The following is a 24,329-nucleotide window of genomic DNA, read 5'->3' on the forward strand; positions in this document are numbered from 1 at the left end:
TTAAGAAGCTAATGGGTTTTATTCAAATGCTTCATTATTGTTTTAATTTGTAGTTTTATTTTATTTATTTTTACCTTTTAAGGCTGCACCCAAGGCATATGGAGGTTCCTAGGCTAGGGGTCTAATCGGAGCTGTAACTGCTGGCCTACACCACAGCCACAGCAATGTCAGATCCAAGCCGTGCCTGTGACCTACACCACAGCTCAAGGCAACCCTTAACCCTCTGAGCGAGGCCAGGGTTTGTTTCCGCTGCACCACAACGGGAACTACGTAGTTTGTAGTTTTAAAATTATGAGTCGGGTGCATATCTTTTCATATGCCATTGGACGTCTGAATTTTTCCTGTTCATTCTTCCTTACCTTTTATCCTTTTTTTTTTTCTTATTCATTTTTAAAAAGCTCTTTATATATTAAGGAAATTAACTTTTCATCATCTGCGTTCCTTTTTTTTTAAATTTTGTTCTTTATCTTTTGGGTATTTTTACTTACGTTAAAATATTTATATCCTGGAGTTCCCGTCATGGCGCAGTGGTTAACGAATCCGACTAGGAACCATGAGGTTGCGGGTTCGGTCCCTGCCCTTGCTCAGTGGGTTAACGATCCGGCGTTGCCGTGAGCTGTGGTGTAGGTTGCAGACGCGGCTCGGATCCCGCGTTGCTGTGGCTCTGGCGTAGGCCGGTGGCTACAGCTCCGATTCGACCCCTAGCCTGGGAACCTCCATATGCCGCGGGAGCGGCCCAAGAAATAGCAACAACAACAACAACAAAAGACAAAAAAAAAAAAAAAAAAAAAAAAATATTTATATCCTTTCTCTTTGTCCTTTGAACTTGGAAAAGATTTTAAAAGCCCTTCCCCATTCTAAGGTTATTTAAAAATTTTCCCTTGTGCTTTCTTTTTTCTAGTTTTATTATGGTTTCATTCTTTAAAGTTAAAAAAAAAATTTTTTTTGTCGTTTTGCTATTTCTTGGGCCGCTCCCACGGCATATGGAAGTTCCCAGGCTAGGGGTCCAATCGGAGATGTAGCCACCAGCCTACGCCAGAGCCACAGCAACACGGGATCCGAGCTGTGTCTGCAACCTACACCACAGCTCACGGCAACGCCAGATCCTTAACCCACTGAGCAAGGCCAGAGATTGAACCCGCAACCTCATGGTTCCTAGTCGGATTCGTTAACCACTGCGCCACAACGGGAACTCCAAAGTTAAAATTTTGATCAACCTGGAATTTATTTTGAGATAGAGGGTGAGGTATGGATCCAACAGGCCCAACTGTCCCCAAAGCATTAACTGAATGATTTATCTTTTCTCCAATGATTTGAAATGTTCCATCTATAAAGAGCCACATATATTGGGATCTATTGCTAAATTCTCTCTGTTCCTTTTGTCTGTTTACTTCACTTTCAGTAAAAACAGTTTTAATTATTGTAGCTTTATCATAGCATTTAAAAATATCCTGTGTTGTACTCATTTCTTTATTTCAGAATTTTTCTAGCTACCTTTAAATGTTTATCTAGTATTTAGTGTCATTTTGATAAGTTAAAAAAATCTGTTGGTATTTTGATTGGAAATAGTTATTCACAGCTTGGGCGAACAGACATCTTCAGGATATTGTGTCTTCCTATCCAAAAATAAGCTCTGTCTCTCCATTTATTCTTTTATGTCCCTTAGAAGAGTTTTAACATTAAGCTTATTTATTCCTCAGCATTTTTTTTTGGTGCTATTGTTAATGTTTTCCCCTATTATTTTTCTAGCTAGCTATTGTTTACTTACAAGAAAGCCAGTGCTTATATTTATAATACTATATAAATATTATATATTTATAATTAGAATAATTTTAATATTTCAACATTAATCATAATTCTGATTATGAGAGGTCTGAGATATTTATATTCTTTTTCTACTCTTTCATGTGACTTTAAAATACATCAAAATACAAACAAGTCTTTGGTCAAGGATTTACCTGAAAACCCAGCTCACATTCTGACTTGCCTTCTGCAGACCCTTAGACAGCTAAACCACCCAGCTGGCTTTTAGCATCGACTTTCTGGATCAAAGGTATCTAACTCAAATTCTTTCCACGTTAGGCTTGTAAGACAATGAGAGAGCAGGTGGGTGGGGGTCTGTCTTGAGAAGCCACTGCCCCTAAGCGCCCGCCCACCACAACCATGTGGGAATACAGCCCAGTGTGGCCAGATCTTCTGAATTTTCCAGGGAAGCCAAAGATCCAGCATTAAAAAAATTTTAATGTTGACTCACATTTATAAAAAGTCCTGTGTGGGCCTGACTAACTATATCTGTAGGTTAGATTAGCCCTTTGGGCCTCAGGCCACCAGTTTGCCACATCGGCAGATAAGAATCTCAGAAATGCAACCACGGCCTCAACATTTACTGGATTACTTTCCATCGACGGATTGGTGAGATGATAGTATCTTTTAGTGATCTACTTAAACCCACACACCCAATCCCAACAACAAACCCTCTATCTGTAAAGCAGTCCCCTAAAGGACCTCATTTGATCATTACAAGAGCCCTGAGCAACCAGGACCATTTTATAGATGGAAAAACCAAGGCTCAGAGATGCAGTCAAAGGCATAGCCAGGAAGTGACAACACCAGGATTAGATCACCTATGCAGTCGGGTGGCCTACTGTGCCGGCCTGGTGTTCAGGTTCACCTGTGCTGCTCACAGGCCGTGACCGCTACCTGATTGCCCCAGGGCTCAGGTTCCTTGTCACAAACTGGATGTGACTCAACAGTGCCCACCTCCCAGGGTTCTCCTAAGGGTAAAACAAGTTCACCTAGCAGAGTGTCTGGTACTCGTCAACTACTGGATAAAGTGACTTACTACTATTATTAATTAACTAGTCCAGGCTTCTTTCCAGTCTACCATCCCCACCTTCCTAATTATCTGTAGTTCCTTGAAGAGCATAAGGCCCCAGGAGACTGATGGGCAGCTCAACTCTCCCTCTTCCCCCTTATCTTGGGCAAGGCATGGCCCCTCCCTGACACTTGGTTTCTGCATCTGTGAAATGAGGGTGTTATCACAGGTCTCATCAGAGACCCCATGACACCAGGGCAGAGGATTCACGGGACACCTAGGATGTTAGCAAAAGTTTGTCCGACTGAGGCTCCTGCTCCCACCCCGATCCTTGCCCTGTTGCTACCCCTCCCCACCTGCAGCCTCAGCTGCCCTCCAGGCTCTCGCCCCATCTCAGGTAGACAGGGGACCAACTCACTGTCACCTCTTAACTGAGCCTCACGTGGTGCCTGTATCTGCAAACAGACCCTGGCTACTCTTGCCTGATCCCCAGGAGCTCCAGTCTGAGAGCTAGGCCCTCCCAGCCTTGGGGCCTACCTGAGGCTGGGGGAGAGCCTGTCTCGCCTCGCCTGGCCCTTCCCTAAAGTTCCGATCTAAATTCAGCCCCGATGTAACTACAATCCACTCCCATTTCTAGGAACGCTTTGCCTCTGTCACTACTTCCTGTGTCTTGCCTACCAGCCTATAGCAACATCCTGCTGCCTCAGGCTGGACCTCAAGGCTCTGGCCCAGGTGCCACGCTCAGCCCCCCACCATCTGTCCGTTCAGTATCAAAGGCTGCCTCCAGCCTGCCAGGTCGGACAACCTCCCTGAGCAGGTGGCTGAGTCTGTCCGTCCATTATCCCAGGGCTGCTGGAGCAGAGAGGGGCGTCTGCCTGTCCCACCCTCCCAGTCCAGCGCCTTCACAGCAGTGAGCCTAAGAGTGATCAGCCACCACGGAGGGCTCCGAGAGGAGTCATCATAGCAACATGTATTGGGTGGTTGCTGCGAGCTAGACCAGAGTCTAAGCACCTTATACGTTTGCAGCATTAAATCTCACAGCAACACTGCAGGGTAGGCATTATCAGCGTTTTACAGATTAAAACTCCACAGCCCAGAATTCTTACATAACTTACCCAAGAGGGCACAGCTAGTCAATGGCAAGTGCAAATCCCACAATGTACCTAAAGGGCCCAAACTCTTCCCCGTCACACGGATGGCTAAAGCGCCTTGCCTTCCAGAAAGGCAGCCTAAACCTCCTGGCCGTCCCAACTCCACCTCTGCTTGGAAATCCAAAACTCCTGGTGATAATCTGCCAGGAATCCCACTCATCCTCAAGGCAGATGCCAACCAGGGCTACCTTTCTCCTGAAATGGCTCAATCCCAGACCTCTGAGCCCTCGGCCCCATCCAGAAGGGACCCAAAATCATCCAGTCCCCGTGACACAAGGCTTCCAACTACCCCTCCCCACCCATTGTCCATTTGCCATTTGCTCTCCTCTGGCTTTTTTTTTTTTTTTCTCATCTTTTTGCCTTTTCTAAAGCCGCTCCCACAGCATATGGAGATTCCCACGCTAAGGGTCTAATCAGAGCTGTAGCTGCCCGCCTACGCCAGAGCCACAGCAACGCAGGACCCAAGCCACGTCTGCAACCCACACCACAGCTCATGGCAACGCCAGATCCTTAACCCACTGAGCAAGCCCAGGGATCGAACCCACAACCTCATGGTTCCTAGTCGGATTCACCAACCACTGCGCCACGACGGTAACCCCAGCTTTCCTCTGGCTTTATCAAAGCATCTACAGCCACGTCGCATGGAAGCCACAACATTGCTCCTGGCCCCAGCAATCCCCTGCCTGACCTGTTCCAGGACATCATAACCTCCTTAAAACAAAGATGGCCTGTCAAGTCCAAAAGCACCAAGAAGCCATTCTCCTCATCACACACACATGCTTTCTTGCTTTCTTCCTCTCTCTCGCACTCTCTGTCCCTCTCTCTCACCCCACCATTCACCTCCATACCCAAGTGCCCTCACCTGTCACAATGGGGTAGGACTGCGGCCCAGGCACGCTGCTCCCAATGTCGGCAGGGGTGGGGCTGGTCAGGTTGGCCTTCATGTCATCTAGCCCTCCAGCCAGCGAGGCCATGGTGGAATAATCAGCAGTCTGGAAGAGGAAACAAGACAGACATCTCAGCATCGAGATTCCAAAGCACCCCAGCCAAATGCCACCGCCACGTTCTATTTCAGCCAGCCGGCCCTTGTCAGTGCCAAGGTCCCCAGGGGGTGCATGGACCCCCAGTATTGAAAGGGCAGATTCGGCTCGACAGAACACGACAAGTATCCAGAGTCAGCAAGTCTCCCCAGGTGAAGAGGTGGACAAGATTCAGTGCAGCTTCGCAAGAATTCACACCTACTTCTCTGTGGCCTGCAGGTTCCCCTTAGCCAGCCCCAGCCAGCCGGAGACACGCATCCTCCTCCAGGCAAGGAGGGAGACATCCATAACCAAAAACAAGGCAGAAATAAGAGTCTCGTAGCCAAGAGGCTGGCTGAGAGAAAGGTGTCTGATTTCTGTGCTCTTAAGTTATACATGGATGGAGTTCCCACCATGGTTCGGCAGAAGCGAATCCGACGAGGAACCATGAGATTGTGGGTTCGATCTCTGGCCTCACTCAGTGGATTAAGGATCTGGCGTTGCCATGAGCTTCGATGTAGGTCACAGACGTGGCTCGGATCTGGCGTGGCTATGGCTGTGGCATAGGCTGGTGGCTAAAGCTCCAATTAGACCCCTAGCCTAGGAATCTCCATATGCCGCGGGTGGGGCCCTCAAAAGACAAAAGGGGAAAAAAAAAAACTATAGATGGAGAATCAAGGGTTAAAGGGAATTTGGGCCAGTATCCAGTCCAAATCCTCATTTCACAGATGAATAAACTAAGACCCAAGGGAAGAGGGGGTCTTTGCTCAGAATCAACAGGGGATGGGCCCACCATCAACTCTCACCCTAAAGTTAATACATCAAAGAAAACAAGTCACAGTTGGCACAGTTGGCAGGTGTTTTGAATTCTGGAAGCAGGAAAACACCTGCATGCTGAAAACTGTGGGGTACATACATCTGATTTACCAAGTCCACACCAACCATGTGCATTTGGCCCATGAGTCATGCTCCTTTCTTTACGCCAGTTTGGGAAATCAGAGTTTGTGATGGGGCATTTCCTTGGCATCCAAACCACTGTCAGAACGGTCTCCAGGGAAGGCTGCAAAGCTGCCCACCTGGGGAGTTCCCGTCATGGCTCAGTGGTTAACAAACCCAATTAGGATCCATGAGGATGCAGGTTTGATCCCTGGCCTCGCTCAGTGGGTCAAGGATCTGGCATCGCCGTGAGCTGTGGTGTAAGTCGCAGCTCAGATCCTGCATTGCTGTGGCTGTGGTGTAGCCTGGCAGCTGTAGCTCTGATTGGACCCCTAGCCTGGGAAACTCCATATGCCATGGGTGCAGTCCTAAAAAAGCAAACAAAACAAAACAAAACAAAAAATGCCCCACCTGGGTCTTCCCACTCAAGGACAAACTATAGTATAAGCATGAGTGACAGGTCTCTTCCTCCCACCCCCCACCCCCAGGCATGTCTTCAGGTTAAGAAAATCTTTACAAACACAGAAGCCAAAGAATTTGGTTGTGCCAAGCTCTGGCGTGGGGTGCTTCCTCCAGGATCCTGGCACTGGCAATGGCGGACTCATTCCTGTCTGTCCAGGGTTACATCCTAGGCAGACAGGGATGGGGAAGCAGTCTTCTGAAAGGAGTTTGCAGACACCCTGGGTAGGATGACAAGAACTGAGTCACTGGGAGGGAAACCAGAGGAGCCACCAGCTAAGTCGCAGGCAGAGGGGACTCAGACACATGCCTGGCACTTGTCTCTGCAAATGAATTAGCAAGTACGTCCAGGGAGCTCAGATGCCAAACAGGGTGAATGGCAGCCGTGGGTCCAGGAGGTACCAGAGGCCCAGGTACCCTGAGAGGGATTCTGGCCCAGAGCTTCTGGGGCTCTCCACCCATCCCCAGCAGAGGCCGATTCTTAAACATGCAGAGCAGAGCGCAGGCCCAAAGCCAGTCTGGCTTCTAGGGGAGAAGGACAAGAGAGGGGACAGGCCTCCCTGACATCAGGAATCACTATAAAGCTGCAGTAATTAAGACAGTGTGGGACTGGCATAGGCACAGATAAATAGACCAATGAAACAGAATGAGTCCAGAAACTGATCCATGCATATATGGAACCTTGATATATGAGAGAGGTGATGTACAAATCAGCAGGGAGGGATGGACTCTAATAAACAGTGTGGGGTAGCTAGTTATCCATTCAGAAACAAGGGGGGAAAAGAAATTGGATCTTTACTTTACAGCAGACACAAAAATCAATTCCAGGTGGATGAGAGACCTAAATGTGAAAGGCAAAGGCATCTAACGTGGTCAGCTCTAGGTCCAGCCAAAAATACAGCCAAAAATCCTTAGGCACAAGTCTGCCCCTCATGCAAAATGCAAGGAGCCGCCCTGGGGTGCTCACACAGGCATCCTGGTCAATGTGGGGACAGTCGTGGTTCCTGGTCAACCGGCTGCCCTGCTTCAATTCATCCTCCTCCAGGAAGTCCTTCCTGACTACCATTCCCCAGGAGGTGGGAGGCAGGAGGCCTGCCTTCACTCAGCTGGTTCCACCAAGTCGTATTAGGACAGTAAGAACCATAGTCTTGGAGTTCCCTTTGTCGTTGTCCCGTGGTTAACAAATCCAACTAGGAACCATGAGGTTGCGGGTTCAATCCGCGCCCTTGCTCAGTGGGTTAACGATCCGGCATTGCCATGAGCTGTGGTGTAGGTTGCAGATGTGGCTCGGATCTGGTGTTGATGTGGCTCTGTCATAGGCCGGCAGCTACAGCTCCGATTAGACCCCTAGCCTGGGAACCTCCATATGCCGCGGGAGCGGCCCTAGAAAAGGCAAAAAGACAAAAAAAATAATAATCATCATAATCTTCATCACTGCGTCAAAGCTCCCATTTACGGATCTCTTCCTCTGGGTCAGGAGCTCTACCTATATTACCCCATTTAATCCTCACAATCCCCCCATGTAGCAGGGTCTATGTCATCCCTACGTTACAGATGAAGCAACTGAGACGCCTACGAGAGAGGGGAGGTGGCTTGCCTGACGTCTCACGGCTTCTAGGTGCCCAAGCCAGGATGCAAACCTGGGTCCATCTGACTCCAAAGTCTTGACAACTTCCTTAATGATTTTCAGACTGTGTCCTAACCCTTGAACAGCTATGAAATCAATCGCTCGGACCAACCCTTTAAAAGTTGAAACGAGAACGGACGAGAACAGAAAATATCCAAGACTCTCACACACAGAGCAAGGCCTGTTTCATCCATCTTCGTTTCCATATAAGTGGATATGTGTGTACTAGGTGGAGATGACAATATATTTCTTGCTATATGTCACACCCGGCAGAGTCCTTACGCCAGGCAGCAGGGAGTTATTGGGAAAAGGTCACTGTCTAGACTTTATCCATTGCAGAATGGGACCTGGTCATAACGTGAGCCCCCTAATTTGCTAAAACCAAATCAGGAAGTAAAGCTCATGAGAATTTCCTCCTTCAGTGCACTGCCGTGTGAAAAAACAGGAGGTCAAAACATCTCTGTGAAGGTCCCTGGGGTTTCTGGGATCCCAGAGGGGGGCAGGGGTGGGTGGGCAGTGCCTCCTATTTTTCTGTGTTCCCAAGTATCCCAGTGGGGGCCTGAGCAGAATGGATGTTTAGTTGTTTATTGAGCTTTTCTTGTGTGCACAACAGCATGTGAAGATCACACATGCTCTCTGACCTTCATTTGCAAACCCCAAGGGAAAAGACACCAGCCCTGAAGCTCCATCTCCGAGGGACAAGGGCAGAGAAGCCTTTATCTCACGGGGCAGGAAGTGGTAGGGAAAGGTTTCTTGGGGCAGGCTGTACTCATCCCCGGCCCAAGCAACCCATCACCCCCAGGCCTTGGAAGCCTGAAGGAAGGCTTAGAAGTGAGAAGACAGGAGTGATCCAAAAACAGAGCATGTGCCAAGAGTTGCAGGATGGGCAAGTAGAAGAAGTTGAGAGGAAAAAGCAGACAACCCGGATTTTGACTCTGAAGAGCTTAAACAAGGAACACTTGGGTGAACAAATGAATGGGTGACCCTTATCCTCAGGACAGCCAGGCAGGATCTCAGCCAAGAGTAGCAACCCGGCACCCCTCCTCCTCCACTGACAGGCCTGCACCTTCCTAGACTCCAGCCTAGGCAGCTGGCTCTGCAAGGGAAAGCCTCTCTTTTCCAAGAAAGCACAGCCAACCTGGGTTTAAGAAAATGATGGGGAGTTCCAGCTGTGAAATGGAAATGAATCCAACTAGGAACCATGAGATTTCAGGTTCGATCCCTGGCCTCACTCAGTGGGTTAAGGATTCGGCATTGCCATGAGCTGTGGTGTAGGTCGCAGAGGCAGCTCGGATCCCACATGGCTGTGGCTGTGGCATAGGCCAGTGGCTACAACTCCAATTCGACTCCTGGCCTGGGAACCTCTGTATGCCGCGGGTGCAGCCCTAAAAAGGACAAAACACACACACGAAAAAAGAAAACGATGGGCAGGTGGCCAATTCTAACTCATTTAATGTCCAGATGGAGGGGACATTTGCTATTTGATTTTGTTTTAGCCAATAAATTCAGTATCAAAGTTGGTCTAGTCACTTCAACAGTTGGGTTTGAATCATCTTTTCAAGGTGTGAAATCGAGCTGTGTTACACCTGCAGTGGGAGGTCCAAAAATCCAGTCCCCTAACTGCCCATGGTTGCCAGAAGGTAAAGTGAACTTACCTAAAGAACTGGGGCTCGAGGGACAGCTGGATTCACAAACCAGCCCCCCACTCCCTTTGCCATTGATGTCTCCACCATCACCATCCCTCAGGGCAGATCTGGAGCCCAATCCCTCTCTCTCTCTCTTTTTTTTTTTTTTTTTTTTTTTTGTCTTTCTGGGGCCACACTTGTGGACTCTGGAAACTCCCAGGCTAGGGGTCCAATCGCAGCCGTAGGTGCCCGCTGACACTACAGCCACAGCAACACCAGATCTGAGCCACATTCGTGACACCTCATCCCTAACCCACTGAGTGAGGCCAGGGATCGAACCCACATCCTCATGGATACTACTGGGTTTCAATATTGCTGAGCCATGACAGGAAGTCCCCCAATCCCTCTCTCTTTTTTTTCTTTTTTTTTCTTTTTTTTTTTTTTTTTTTTTGGTGGGATTCACAGCTCTTGCTCTGCTCCTGCATGAGCCAGGGGAGGCTGTCCTTTCATTTGGTGTGTAATTATTCTCTAGTTTCTCTTCACTGTCTGTCCCTCTGAGCTGCCTGTGATTTTTTAAAGACAACTGCATTCTCCTCAGTCTCCTGGGTTTCCTGGAATCTCGCTCCACTGACTACTATTCCTCAGCCTCTCCAGGTACTATCCGACCTCTGCCCGGAGAGCCCAACTCAACCACTTAGAAAACTCCTACAATACTCAGCTCCAATGTCACCTCCTTGGTGCAGCCATTCTTGGGCCCCATATTCCTGCAAAGAACTCATGACTCCCTTGTCTGTGTTCCCATACTTGGTGTCATTTTGCACAGATGTCTATTGTCATACTTCCCACCACCTATAATGACTATCTCCCTCTAGGTTGCCTTGAGAGCATGGAACATGGAACAGCCTAGAGCCCCCTAAATGTTTACTGCATGAATGAATAAATGTATGGTCCAGCAGCATTTGCAACAACAGCCAAAAATTAACTGGGGAGTGTTTGAACAAGAGCACCAAATAATCCACTAACCTCCCATCTCTACTTCTCATTAAGTCAGGAGACCAGCAAATAATGTCCTTGCCTACCATGAGGTGAAGTCCCTGGGGAAGTGCCTTCATTGGTCTGCGACAGAATATCAGGCACTTGACATTGGCTAGAGGCAATAAAAAAGATAGCCATACAAAGAATTTTTTTTTTTTTTTGTCTTTTTAGGCCTGTATCCATGGCATATGGATGTTCCCAGGCTAGGGGTCGAATCAGAGCTATAGCTGCCAGTCTACACCACAGCCACAGCAACGCTGGATTGAAGCCATGTCTGCGACCTGCACCGCAGCTCATGGCAACGCTGGATCTTTAACCCACTCGATAAGACCAAAGATCTAACCTGTGCCCTCATGGATACTAGTCAGATTTTGTTTCTGCTGAGCCACAGCAGGAACTCCCAAAGAACGTTTTTCCAAAAAAAAATTTCTGGGCGCTCCCTTGTGGTGCAGTGGGTTAAGGATCTGTCATTGTCACTACAGTGGCTTGGGTTGTTGCTGGGGGATGGGTTTGATCCCTGGCCCAGGAACTTCCACATGCCGCAAGTACAGCCAAGAAAACAAACCTCTGAAGACATGCCCATTAGAATATTCAAATTCCGTGTCAATATCTCCTACAATTCACTACCAGGAAAAAAAAAAAAAACGTTTTCTCTCCTGACAAATGGTTACTTTGCCTCAGAATGAACAACAGGAACATTAGAAACCACTATAAATCCCTCTTTGCCTTGGTTGCCAGGAAGCTCAATCAAATTCAGTGTTCAATCATTGCAACCACATCATGGCTGGCATCTCTTGCAACGATCTTACTCTTTTATGTGCATAATTTCTTAACTTTTTTCAGCCTTAACTAACTTTGATATATGTTTATTTTGTAGGACACTTCAAGTCCTTTGTGAAAACCTGAAAATGGGACTTGAAAATGGGAGAGGTAGAAAGAATGACAGAGAAAGAAAGAGGAGAGGGAAGATCAGGAGAGAGAAAGATAAGAGAGAACCCATTATTGGTGCCTCTTTTCCTGGTAACAGTGGCATCTCTTTCCATATCTCATTGCTGAGAAGCCAATGGCTGAATGGGGCTGTATGATGCACCTATGCCTTTGGGAACATAGCCTCCCCTCCTCCCTTCATTGGACCTCCAGCCACCGACAGCCACAGGCAACAGCTGTGTTCTATATCCTTACTTCTTCAAGCTCTCAGAGTTCTTTCTGAAGATGTCATTTTGGGATCCTGCTCCCTTCCCATCAGGGCCCCCTGGTGCTGTCCTTGACTGTGACCCAGGAAGAGAAATGAACAGCAATTCACAAATCGTCCACTCCAATATAACCAATTGGGATAAAACTTCTCTGCCTACTGCCACAGACTCCTGGGAGGCCTCAAGGTCAAGCCCACCAGGTGGGCACACCCTCCTCGCAGACACCAGGCTCCAGATGACAGACTGTCTTGTACTCTCGAATGTCTGAACTAGAAGGATGCTCAGGGTCATTTTCTCAACCTGGAAAAACTGAGCTACAGGGAGGGGAATGGATTTCCTTAGCTAACTTTTATCTGCATCACTTACGGCCACTGACCCCATGGAGGAAAGAACAGTGAACTGGGAGCAATAACACAGGGTTCCTGCCCCAACTCTGCCTCTTTCTCCCCTGTGTGACCTCAGGCAGGCCGGGCCAGCTCTCTGAGCCCCATTTTCCTCATTAATAAAACGCGCTTGAATCTAACTCCTTGCTGCCTGCCTGCCGGGGCGACTAGAGGATCTGAAGGATAAACAGCAGGATTGCATTTCAGAAACTAAGTAGCACGCTGGGGCAAGGAATCCCACGAGGGACTCGAGGAGGCACGTGCCCCAGGAAAATGGGTGCTGGGTGTCATTTGGGTCCCTAGGAAATTACCTGGAAAAGGACTGCCTGGGGCTGCACCAAGTATTGTCTCATCAGCACGGGGCACCACTGCCATAGCATGGAGGAGAAAAGAAACACAGACACGTGAGAAGGAGGGCAGCACGAAGGAGGGCTGTGCAGGGGGCAGGCTGCAGGGCTGGCTGCCTCCAATGGCCACCTGGGGCCACAAGGCTTCCCCATCACCTGCCGAGCTCCTCCTGGTTCACCTCCAGGCCTCAGGTGGCCCTCAGGAGCTAGACCAGAGCCAGGCCAACCACTCTCATCCTGAGGGACCAGACACCTGCCCACCTACACACCTACCCAGAGGAGGACAGAAGCTAGAACAGGGGAGGCATATCCTCAAGGCCTGGCCTGATGACTTGAGATTGAGGGGACAGAGGGGTTTGGATGCCTGAGGCAGCGGGTGGGATGGGAGCCCGGGGGTAGGTCTCCTGCTTCGCTGGCCTCTGCTTCCCCGTCTGTCTGAAAATTGGCACTTGATCTCTAAGTCCCCTTCCATGGCTGATGCTCTTTGCCTCTATAACTGACCATGGGACAAAGTATGGATTCCCTATCCACCAGATGAATTCCAAGGAAGAGGAGTGAGATGGAGGAGGATCCTATATATTAGGGGACACTTAGAGATGCATCAATTGACGGCAATATGGACCCTGATTCCAACAAACAAACTGCAAAAAAAAAAAAAAAAAAAAAAAACTTACAGCATGTAATGAAACAACTGGAAATGTAAACATCAATTGGGTATCTGATGACATGGTAGGATGGACTGACTTTTTAGGTGTGATAACGGTATCATGGATCATGGGCATGCTTTTTAAGGCCTCATCTTTTATTTTATTTTATTGCTATTTTTTTAGGGCCACATCTGCAGCATACGGAAATTCTCAGGCTAGGGGTCAGATCAGAACGGTAGCTGCCGGCCTACACCACAGTCACAGCAACGTGGGATCCAAGCCACGTCTGCAAATTACACCACAGCTCACAGCAACACCAGATGTTTAACCCACTGAATGAGGCCAGGAATCGAACCCGAGTTCTCATGGACACTAATCTGATTCATTTCTGCTGTGCCACGATAGGAACTCTCTAAGATCTCATGTTTTAAAGAGCCATTCTAAAATATTTACAAATAAAGTGATGTGATGTCCAGAGTTTGCTTCGAAATAGTGTGGTTAACCAAATGTGATGTATCCATGTGATAGAATACTAGCCAACAATAAGAAAAAATAAGGTACTGATGCATGTTGCAACATGGGTGAACCCCAAAAGCATGCTGGTTGAAAGAAGCCAGATATAAATGGAATGTCCAGAACCAGCAAATCTACAGACAGAAAGCGGAACAGGAGTGGGCTGGGGCTGGGGTTGAGGGAAGATGAACTGCAAACCCACACAAGGGATCTTTTTGGAGGGATAGACCTGTTCCAGAAGTGGACTGTGGTGTTGGTAGTACAAGTCTATAAATCACTGACTTATCTACTTCAGATGAGAGAATTTTACGGTATCAAAATTATACTTCAATGAAGTTTGTTAAGGAAAAAAGTGGAATGGGGATGCTATCAATGGAACAAGGTGAGGGGGTTCCCGACGTGGCGCAGCGGTTAACGAATCCGACTAGGAACCATAAGGTTGCGGGTTCGATCCCTGGCCTTGCTCAGTGGGTTAAGGATCCGGCGTTGCCATGAGTTGTGGTGTAGGTCGCAGACGCGGCTCGGATATGGCATTGCTGTGGTTGTGGTTTAGGCCGGTGGCTACAGCTCCGATTCGACCCCTAGCCTGGGAACCTCCACATGCCGTGGGAACGGCCCTAGAAAAGGGGGGAAAAAGAAAAAAGAAAAAAAAAAGAAACAAGGCGAGCTGGGGGTCAGTGATTGTTGAATCTGGGTGATGGGAGCTCAGAGGTTGATTAGACTACTCCATCTACTTTTGAAACTCTCCATAATTAAATCAAAAGGCCCAAACAGCACATATTTGGCTCCTGGTACCACTTGCCAGCAGCATCTGTGGTCCAGCAGATACCTGTGGGATACTCAGAGGACCCAAGGGGCCGAGGACAGCCAGGCGTTTGCTCTCTTGAAGGTCATTATCCCTCCACCTTCAGGGATCCCATGGTTCCAAACGCAAGAACATAAGACTTCCTGTCTGCCTCGCACCCTCCACTTCGCAAAGTTCTTGCAGGTCCACTACATCCTTGGGAACCTTGAGGTGGGAGCAGATGCAGAGTTGGAGCTCAGACAGGGGAACCCAGGTGTGCCAACTCCAGGCTCTGGGCCAGGCTGTTACCCTGAAGCAGAGTTAAAATTCGAGAAGATGTTGCTGTTAGCCCTGAAGGTAAAGCCCAGACACTTAGGGTGGGACATCCTCATCTGTGAAGCGCCCCAGCCACACCCCCAACCCTACACCTCAGCTAGGGAGAGCTCTAAATCTGCAAACTAGGAGAAGCCATGTTCCCCACTTTTTCTTTTTCTTTCTTTCTTTTCTTTTCTTTTTTTTTTTTTTTTTGCTTTTCAGGGCCACATCTGCGGCATATGGAGGTTCCCAGGCTAGGGGTCTAATCCGAGCTGTAGCCACCGGCCTACACCAGAGCCACAGCAACCCTAGATCTGAGCTGCATCTGCGACCCACACCACGGCTCACAGCAACGCCAGATCCTTAACCCACCGAGCAAGGCCAGGGATCGAACCCACAACCTCATGGTTCCCAGTCAGATTCATTTCCACTGCGCCACGACAGGAGCTCCAGGTTCCTCACTTTTTCAACCTGCAAACAACACTGCATCTGTCTTGATTTCAAAGGATTAAACCCTTTGTCAGTGAACCTGGAGACCTGGCTTGGCCTTGGCCTCCCAGGCAAGCTGGGGCAGACCCCTCCCCTCTCTCAATGACTCCAGCCATCAAATGAGGGAGATGGACCAGAACCATCAGGGCCCTTCTGGCTTTGAGGCCTCACCAGAGTCTGTTGTCACCAGGTGGAATGATGTGGCTTAGGCCACACCCTCTGGGTAGTGAAGGTATTGCCTGGTAGTCATCAGGCAGGAGTGTGGTGGGCAGAAGCCCACCAGCCCTAGGGCCAGGAGGACAGGGTTCAAGACCAACACAGCCAAGTGCATGCCACAGGGAACTAGGCCAGGCACTGCGTGTTCTCCTTTCTTTTTTGCATTTGTACCTTGAGGATATGTCACCCAGTGCAGGGAGTGCTAAGAATGTCAAGTACTGAGAGCAGGCCTTTTGGTTCTCATGTTTTTAGTCCTCAGGGCTAATATCCCAATGAGTCTGTCAACACCAATATCCCAATGTGAGGCTGCAAGATGTTATCGCTGCGGGAAACTGGATAAGGGTATATGGGATCCCTCTGTATTATTTCTTCCCACTGCCTGTGAAGCTACTATTATCTCAAAATAAAAAAAAAATTTAATTTTTAAAAAAGAGTAAAAGAACAAAAACCAAGGTTTTAGCCTTCCATCCCACTCAGACAAATAAAGATGACTCAAACTTGAAAAAGAAATGTTTGCTGGAGTTCCCGTCATGGCGCAGTGGTTAACGAATCCAACTAGGAACTATGAGGTTGAGGGTTTGATCCCTGGCCTCGCTCAGTGGGTTAAGGATCTGGCGTTGCCGTGAGCTGTGGTGTAGGTCGCAGACGCAGCTCAGATCCCGTGCTGCTGTGGCTCTGGCATAGGCCGGTGGCTACAGCTCCGATTAGACCCCTAGCCTGGGAACCTCCATATGCCGTGGGAGCGGCCCAAGAAATGGCAAAAAGACAAAAAAAAAAAAAAAAAGATATGTTTGCTGAATGGAGGGACTACAAATGATGCCTGCAAAAGTACTTCATAGTCTACAAAGTGCTAAAGTCACTATTGACTAAGGGGAAGAGCTGCCAAGAATTCTGAATGGTCTCCCTCTTCCAGGAAGCCCTCATGACTTTCCCCTCTGCTCTGTTCCTAGAACCCTGAAGTGGGCATATCTCTACCACTGCACTTATTACTCTGCCTTGTCACTTAATTGTTCAGGGTTCTCATTCCCCAACGACAACGCAAAGCTCATGAAGATAGGGCTGTGGTCGCCCTCATCTTTGTGACAGCAGCTCCTGGCCCAGTGCCCAGCTCTGAACAGATGTGACATAAATGCCTGTGGAACCAAATGAGCTGGGACAGGTACTATGGCCTTGGCTCTGCCAACAGCATCAAAGGTGCTTCCCAGGGTCACTGAGAGACTAAGCGATCCCAAAGTGCTTTCATTCATCAGAAAGTACCATAGGAATGAATAAGACATGCTCGTTATTCATTTGTTTCTGCGGAACTTTGCCCATGCCTGGGTCTGCAGTGGAATCAAGGGGCTTCCAAGAAGAGATGTGCAAAGTTTAACTGACTCATTTCTCCCTCTTCTGTTTACAGCCTGCCCAGCCCCCTCCCACCCACCCCCAGACACACTCCCAGGTGGTATGGGAAAACAGGGGAGGTCCCCAGGAGGAGCCTGAACTCAGATATTGTGGTTTCTGTCCGGGAGAAACTTTTCCAGCAATGACTAATCTGGAGGGCCCCTCCCCTCCCCCAGCCACTTAGAGAATCTTAGCGAGCCCCAAATCTCAGGACCCACAGGAGCTCGGGGGGTTACAGAAGCTGATCTTTAGTTGATGCTCAAACCTCACTAGTGACTCCTCGCTGAAGAACTCACTGCTCCCGGAGGCAGCCACTCGGTGGCCACTCAGCTCTGGCGACAGCAAAGTCCTCAGGCCTCCCCCACGCTGGTCTTGAGTGTGCTCTCTGGGGCCCCAGTTCCAACAAACATCCTCCTGGGGCCCAAGAGGCTTGCTTCTGCTTTTCTTGTCATCTCATCACCTGGTTTACTCATGCTATTCTCATAGTCAACAGAGCGCTCACTCACCACAAGCTCATTAGAAATGGAAAGTGATTTTGTGTACGATTTTTTTTTATTTTATTTTTAGGGCCACACCTGCGGCATATGGAGGTTCCCAGTCGAGGGGTCAAGTCCGAGTTACAGCTGCCGGCCTGCACCACAGCCACAGCAACAGCAACACGGGATCCGAGGCACATCTGCAACCTACACCACAGCTCACAGCAACACCAGATCCTTAACCCACTGAGCAAGGCCAGGGTTCCCAGTAGGATTCGTTTCCACTGTGCCACTATGGGAACGCCTGTATATGATTTGTGTGTGTGTCTTTTTGTCTTTTCTAGGGCCGCTCCTGTGGCATATGGAGGTCCCCAGGTTAGGGGTCCCATCGGAGCTGTAGCCTCTGGCCTACACCACAGCCATAGCAACGTGGGATCCGAGCCACATCTGAGACCTACACCACAGCTCACAGCACCACTGGGTCCTTAACCCACTGAGCAAGGCCAGGGATCAAACCCACAACCTCATGGTTCCTAGTGGGATCCGTTAACCACTGAGCCATGACAGGAACTCCTGTATATGATTTTTTAAAAAGCATTCGTTTTCACCCACGCCTAACCAGTGGGCTATTTGCAAACCAGACCAATCTGTGCTTATAAACCCTCCCTGGCCTTTCACTGCCTCCAGACAATTTTGACCCAAAGCATATAGGCCCCAATCCAACTCCCAACCTACTTTTTCAACTTCAACTTGGATCTACCTACTTCCAAAACACCACCCTTGACTCCAGGTAGAGGACACGCAAACCTCTGAGTCACTCCATTCAATGCCTTTGCTCACCCTGTTTTCCGTCCTCTCCCCAACCCAGATCGCATCCTCTAAGGCCTGATTCAAATGCCATCTCCTCCTGGACGCTTTCCGTGAGTCTCTTTGGTTGAAATAAACCATCTCCTTCTCTGAAGTCCCTGGCATTTCCCCCTGCACTTTGTTTAGGACATTTGTCCTGTGCTACTTTATCCCCGTCACATGGCACCATGTCTGCTCTCCCTCTGAGATGAGGAGGCACCCACACGCAGCCTGATTTGAACCTGGGTCCCCCGCCCCGTAGGCTGGGCAGGCCGTGTCCTGAGTGAAGCTGAAAGACAGTAGGAGCAAAGGAATTGGGGGCCCGCTCTGAACCTCAAGAAATTTGTAAGAACAGGAAGAGAAGGCGCAGAGCATGCTGGCTCTTATTGTCCCAAAGGCAAGAGAGGAAATGACAAGGCTTGGAGCACAAGGCTCCACTTCTGGAGGATGAAAGGCGAGACCCAGCAGCCAAGGCCTCCTGAATGATAACGAGATGCAGTGGGAGGAAATCGTGTGGAAGAGGGAGGGGAGGACTCCCTGTTTCGGAGCCCTGGCGTCTGTTCAGACTCTGCCATCCAGATCCTGATGTGGAGAAGAGGAAGGAGATTTCCAAAAACAAAGCTCCATCGTGGGGCAGCCAAATGTCACCAGCTTCTTCCGGGCAGGGGCCTGGCTGTCCCATCCTGCTACAGGGCAGGGAGAAGGGCAGGGAGGCCCATTACTCTCAGTGGAAGGCAGGCCTCTTGGCTACCAAGGGATATACAAGGCAAGGCAACCCCTTCCTACAGTGCCTGGTCTAGGAGTGGGGACATCCCCAAATGCTCAGAGCTCACTTTCTTTCTTTTTTTTTTTTTTGTCTTTTTGCCTTTTCTAGGGCCTCTCCCATGGCATATGGAGGTTCCCAGGCTAGGGGTCGAATCGGAGCTGTAGCCACCAGCCTACACCAGAGCCACAGCAATGCGGGATTTGAGCCGTGTCTGCAACCTACACCACAGCTCATGGCAACGCCAGATCCTTAACCACTGAGCAAGGGCAGGGATCGAACCCTCAACCTCATGGTTTCTAGTCGGATTCGTTAACCACTGAGCCACAACAGGAACTCCAGAGCTTACTTTCTTTTGGACTTATTTCCCAATGGCCAGAAGACAGAAGGGTTAACCTGGGGGCATAAAGAAATGAAGACTTGCCCCTGTGCTGCAAGATCAACAGGGTGCAGGCAGGAGGGTGAGCCCAGATGCCTCTTCCCACACCTCTGCCCTGTCTCTGAGGACTGGTGACAAACACGCATGTGCTCACACTTATATACACATACTCCTCAGGCCAAAGGCCGCCTCTATGCCCCTTCTGCTCCCCAACAGAAAGAAGTTGCTGGGTGTCCCCCGCTGGCCGAGTAGGTTAAGGATCCAGCATTGTCTCTGCTGTGGCACAGATTTTATTCCTGGCCTAGGAACATTTGCAGGCCATGGGCATAGGGAAAAAAAAGAAAGAAACCATTTTCTAACAGGCAATATTCTGAAAGGCAAACAGGTAGCCTTGGGAAGGTGTGCCTTCTTTGTCACCAAGGTCTGCTAGAGGCAAACAAACATCGTACAAAAGACAGACGGCTAAGAAGGCTTCTTTTTCCTTGCCAGAAAAAGAAGGCTAAGAAGACCAAGCCTCCCACTGCTAATTCTGCCTCTGATTCAGACAACCCTACCAGCCTTCGCCTAAACCCTCAGACATTGAGTAAGTCAGGAGTAACTGCATTTTCTGGATGCGTAGTACACACCACTACTGCTTTAGGTGTTTTTCTGTTTTGTTTTGTTTCGCTTTATTTTAGGGCCACACCCACAGCATATGGGGGTTCCCAGGCTAGGGGTCTAATCGAAGCTACAGCTGCCAGCCTACACCACAGCCACAGCAATGCCAGATCCATAACCCACTGAGTGAGGCCAGGGATCGAACCCACAACCTCCTGGTTCCTAGTCGGATTCATTTCTGCTGCTCCACGACAGGAACTCCTGCTTTGGGTGTTAATATGCATTAACTGAATCCTTCAATGACCCTATGGAGTAAATATTATTATCCCTGCCTTACAGATGATGAAAATGAGGCACAAGGAGCCAATAGAATGTGTCCAGGTCACCCCCCAGCAATGCAACTCCAAGCCTGAGGTCCTGAACACCGCTAGACACCACTGTCCACCACTGTCAGCAAGCCCTTCCTGCTGCGGATGAGAAAACAGAGACAAGGGTGTGGAGTGAGCTGCACAGGGGGTGTGAGACACAGGACTCCTCTGATCCCAAAGTCTGTGTTTTTCGCCATGACCCCACAGTGCCTCACTCCATAGTGCTCATGGGGACACACAGGGCCCAGGAAGGGGAGGCCCGCTGCAAGGCCGGGAGCACCTGCACAGGCTTCACCACCTCCTCAGACCCTCCGCCTGCTCCCGACCCTCCGCCTGGAACAAGTCCATCCCTCCTCCCTGAGTGCCCTTTCCCTTCCTCGCCTCCCATCCCTGTCTAGCTGCCCCTTCACGTCCTGGCTCAAGGGGGACCTCCAGGATGAAGGTATTAATATCATCCTTTATTCTTCCCACTTAGTCTCAGAGGGCAGCCGAAATGATGAACTCAGAGGACAGGCTCGTTCAGACGTATGTCACCTTAGCAAGGGATCTTAATATAAGTGGGAAACCACAGAGAAATAAACAAAAACATGTGACACTGTTCACACTGTTAAGAAAAAATCAGGTATCCGACACTTTGCTTGGTCCAGGCTCTGTATTCTTTACTAAAGATGACATTCTGGCTTTTAGGAAGATGAGAAACTAAAGGAAGGAGACCTTAAGCTTAGGTTTGAGCCATTATGTGTAAGCCCAAATTTTAGCTAATGTAAATGACTGAGACAACACCAGCATAATAACAACGATGCTTCTGTTTATACGTCTCTTTATCAAGGTTAACTTAAGAAGAGTCTTAGCTTTTAATTACTGAAGGCATGTTTGCATTTTGCAGTTATGTGTTAATTTCATGACTCCTGCATTTCAGACTTGGAAAGAAAGCATAATAACCATTCTCAAGCCATTGGCCTTGAGATTGGACATGTAAACAAACACTATTGAAGGCTTGGTTTGAGCTTGATTTTTAACAATCCCTCCCCAACACACACACACACACACACACACACTCTCTCTCTCTCACACACACATACATGTATGTTAAATTTAGCCTCCTGGTTTTATTTCCTTCACCTCTCTCCCACAAATCAAACCTCAAATAATATAAAACTGCTGGCTAGAAAGAGGCTTCCCACAAATAAACAAAAGCTTTCAAGCCAAAGGCAGAGATGTTCCCACCTCCCCATCAAACCATCTCCATCTCCTCCGCCTGCTCCAACTTAACAGCCTCTCTGCCCAACTGCCCAGGAAAACCCTGAAATCTCTCCTTTTCATTTCCATGAGAAGAAGAGGTTTGATGCCCCCCAATAAAAAGAAAAGTTCAGTAATAACGGGAAGCTGGGAAAGCCCAGGCAGACTTTTCCCTGCCACCCATGTCAAGCTCACAAAGAGAAAAACATCGTACCATTCGACATGGTTGGAAGAGTTTAATCCAAAGCAGTGCTAATTAATATCCCCGGCTTTCCAGAAGCCAGTGCCACATACAGCTGCGAGGGCAACAAGGCTGTTCTCCCTTCAATTTTATGGGAAGAACATTTTCATTACAAAGCCTCCTCCCAGGCCCTCCTCTCTCAGCCAGATTAGCCGAGAAGGAAGCAGATGATCCGTATATCAGAACGCCTTCTCCCCCCATTAATTTTATTATTTATATCCCGTTTTAAAAGTTTATTGATGCAACTCCCTGTGCACCTGGCCAGAGCCCTTTGACAAAAAGTAGTATCTTCCCTCGTCCTCTACTCAGGGGGCATTTAAATGGGTCATCAGAACGTGCCGACTTTCTGAAATTTGCCTTCAAGAGGGAACCGGCTCCTGTGGCACTTCCTGCCTCTCTCCCCCACGCCCACCCCACTCCCCCCACACACACCATTTTTTGAAAACGAATGTCCGAGGCTCTGAACTCATTCATTTGTGAAAGGTATGTGGACTTGATGCCTTAGCATGAGCTCTGGGTGCTCCCCCCCAGGGCCCCCTAAAACCCTGGGGGATGCCCTCTGTGTCCCCACCCAAACCAAGCAGCCCCAACTCTTCCAGCAGAGTTGACCCACTGCTAACCCAAACTGCCAGTGGACCACCAGCAGGTCTGGCCCTGGCAAGGCCACGTGTCTCACCGTTTTATTCTGAAACCCCACGTGCTCAGAGGCGTCTCTTTCCAGCCTCCTAAAGGGACCCCAAATCCAATCTAAACGTCTCGAATTTACCTGTTTGTCTTTTATACATATAAATAGCTGCATTTCCATTCTCTCTTTGTTTCTCATTTTCATTTGGTTCTAATATCTGCATGTAAATGTCGGAAAATAGCATCTGTAATTGGAGATTATGAAGTATGGCCAGCTCCTGACAGGCTGCTAAGGAAGATGGATTATCCTCATTTTTCTGTAAATTTTGTCAATTTTGGAATTCATAAGCTATCAACACTGATCAAAATGGGACTTCACAGCTGTGTCAAAAAAAAAAAAAAAAAAAAAAAAAAAAAAAGGAGGGGAGAGAGGAGAGAGCAAGAGAGAGAGAGCTCTGCAAGACAGGCGGTGGTGAGTAGGGGCCGGGCAGGAGGGTAGCGTTGCCGCTGCAGCTTGGATGCCCTGTGTCGCTGGCGGCGGCGGCGGCCACCCGCTGCCACTGCGCCCTCCCCTCCGCGCGCAGCTCCCTCCGCAGGCACGGGGGCTGCCCTGGAATTCAGGGCGGGGCTGCCTAGTCCCCTGGCTAAATCAAATAGCTAAATCGCGCTATGGAAGGCCACAAATCCTCCAAGGCACCCACTCAAACCCAAGGCGTAATTTATGGCCGGGCGCAGCCTTCCTTATTTATCCACGGAGTCTGCGGGCTCCCTCGGCGGGGCCGCCGAGATGTTCTCCTCCTACCAGACCATCACGGCCCACTTGAGGCAATTGTGTGGGTCTCTCTCTCTCTCTCAATTTTCCCATTACTGGGAGTAAGTACTGTTGGGACTCTGTAATAGCCCGACTGCAGCCCATATCAATAACAGATGAGGTTTAATCGTCCAACACAAAAATTATTTAGGCGCAGTAAGGACATTCAATGTCATTTGCATAATGGCATTTCTATCGCACGCACCTAACCCGTCTTGCATAAACAAGGCCTTGGGACCATAAATAATAATAAATCATGACGTCTGCACGCCTCTTGTGGTAATAGGAGCCACTCTTTGTGGAAATTATTTCAGCAGGAAATGGGCACTGTAATTTTAAAGACATGTGGCGAGGGGAGGTGCGGTAAATCAGGCCTGCGCAGAATCCCCAGGAGCAGCCCCAAGCTGCCCTAAGCCCGCAGTGACATCCTCAGGCTACTAGAGGAGGGGGGCAGGTTTTGAGGGGGAAACATCTGAGAATGGACACAGGACGTGCCACCATCCCAGTAAACTGCAAGAAGGCAGGATGCTCAGACCCTCGAGCTGGGAGAATCAGCTTTGGACCTGCAGAAACTCCCAGGCCTCCGGTCAGATGCAATCTTTGTTCCAGGAGAATGGAAGCCCCATGAGGACAGCAATCTTTTGTCTTCTCTGTTTCTTGCTGTACCTAAACAATACCTAGTGCACAGTAGGTGCTCAGGAAGTATCCTAAAGACATGCAATGAGAGATGATCCTGGACTTGGGGAGTGAGTGGATGAGAAGAGCCCTGAAAACAGGTTCAAGTGAGATAGGCCCAGGCCCAGGGCAATTAAGGTAGAAACTGGCACAAAAGGGCAGGTACTGCTGATCTGTGCGTGACAAGTGAAAATGTCCAATAACTCTAAACCGTATTATAAGGCAGCTGTGATCTAAGTAAAAGGCACAGATGGGGGCTGGTGAGCAGAGCAGTGACATCTTACAGGTTGGGGAGGCAGACACAACAGAGGGAGAATCCCAGCTCCATGCATCTCAGCCCGATGGCCTCTCCCCTCTGCACCCCAGCTTCCTC

General features: G+C 49.1%; 1 protein-coding gene across 8 annotated transcripts in view; it reads right to left on the bottom strand.

The window, feature by feature from the left end:
* Positions 1 to 24,329, bottom strand: part of PAX5 (paired box 5) — a 212,210-nt gene that overhangs the window by 92,261 nt on the left and 95,620 nt on the right. For 6 of the 8 annotated variants that reach the window (XR_014824167.1, XM_003122019.7, XM_084990031.1 and 3 more), the window contains one exon: positions 4,829 to 4,958. Coding sequence is in view for 7 of the 8 variants with exons in the window: in XM_003122019.7 (XP_003122067.3) it covers positions 4,829 to 4,958 (130 nt within the window). In the remaining variant the exon portion in view is untranslated. Of the gene's footprint in view, positions 1 to 4,828; positions 4,959 to 12,554; positions 12,612 to 24,329 lie in introns of all 8 variants that reach the window. The other 2 variants (XM_084990016.1, XM_084990020.1) reach the window with 1 other exon arrangement.

Source organism: Sus scrofa, chromosome 1 (assembly GCF_054392235.1).
Source record: "Sus scrofa isolate SSC_HxYL_T2T_F1_AM1 chromosome 1, Sscrofa_HxYL_maternal_Yorkshire_Landrace_v2.0, whole genome shotgun sequence".
NCBI lineage: Eukaryota > Metazoa > Chordata > Mammalia > Artiodactyla > Suidae > Sus > Sus scrofa.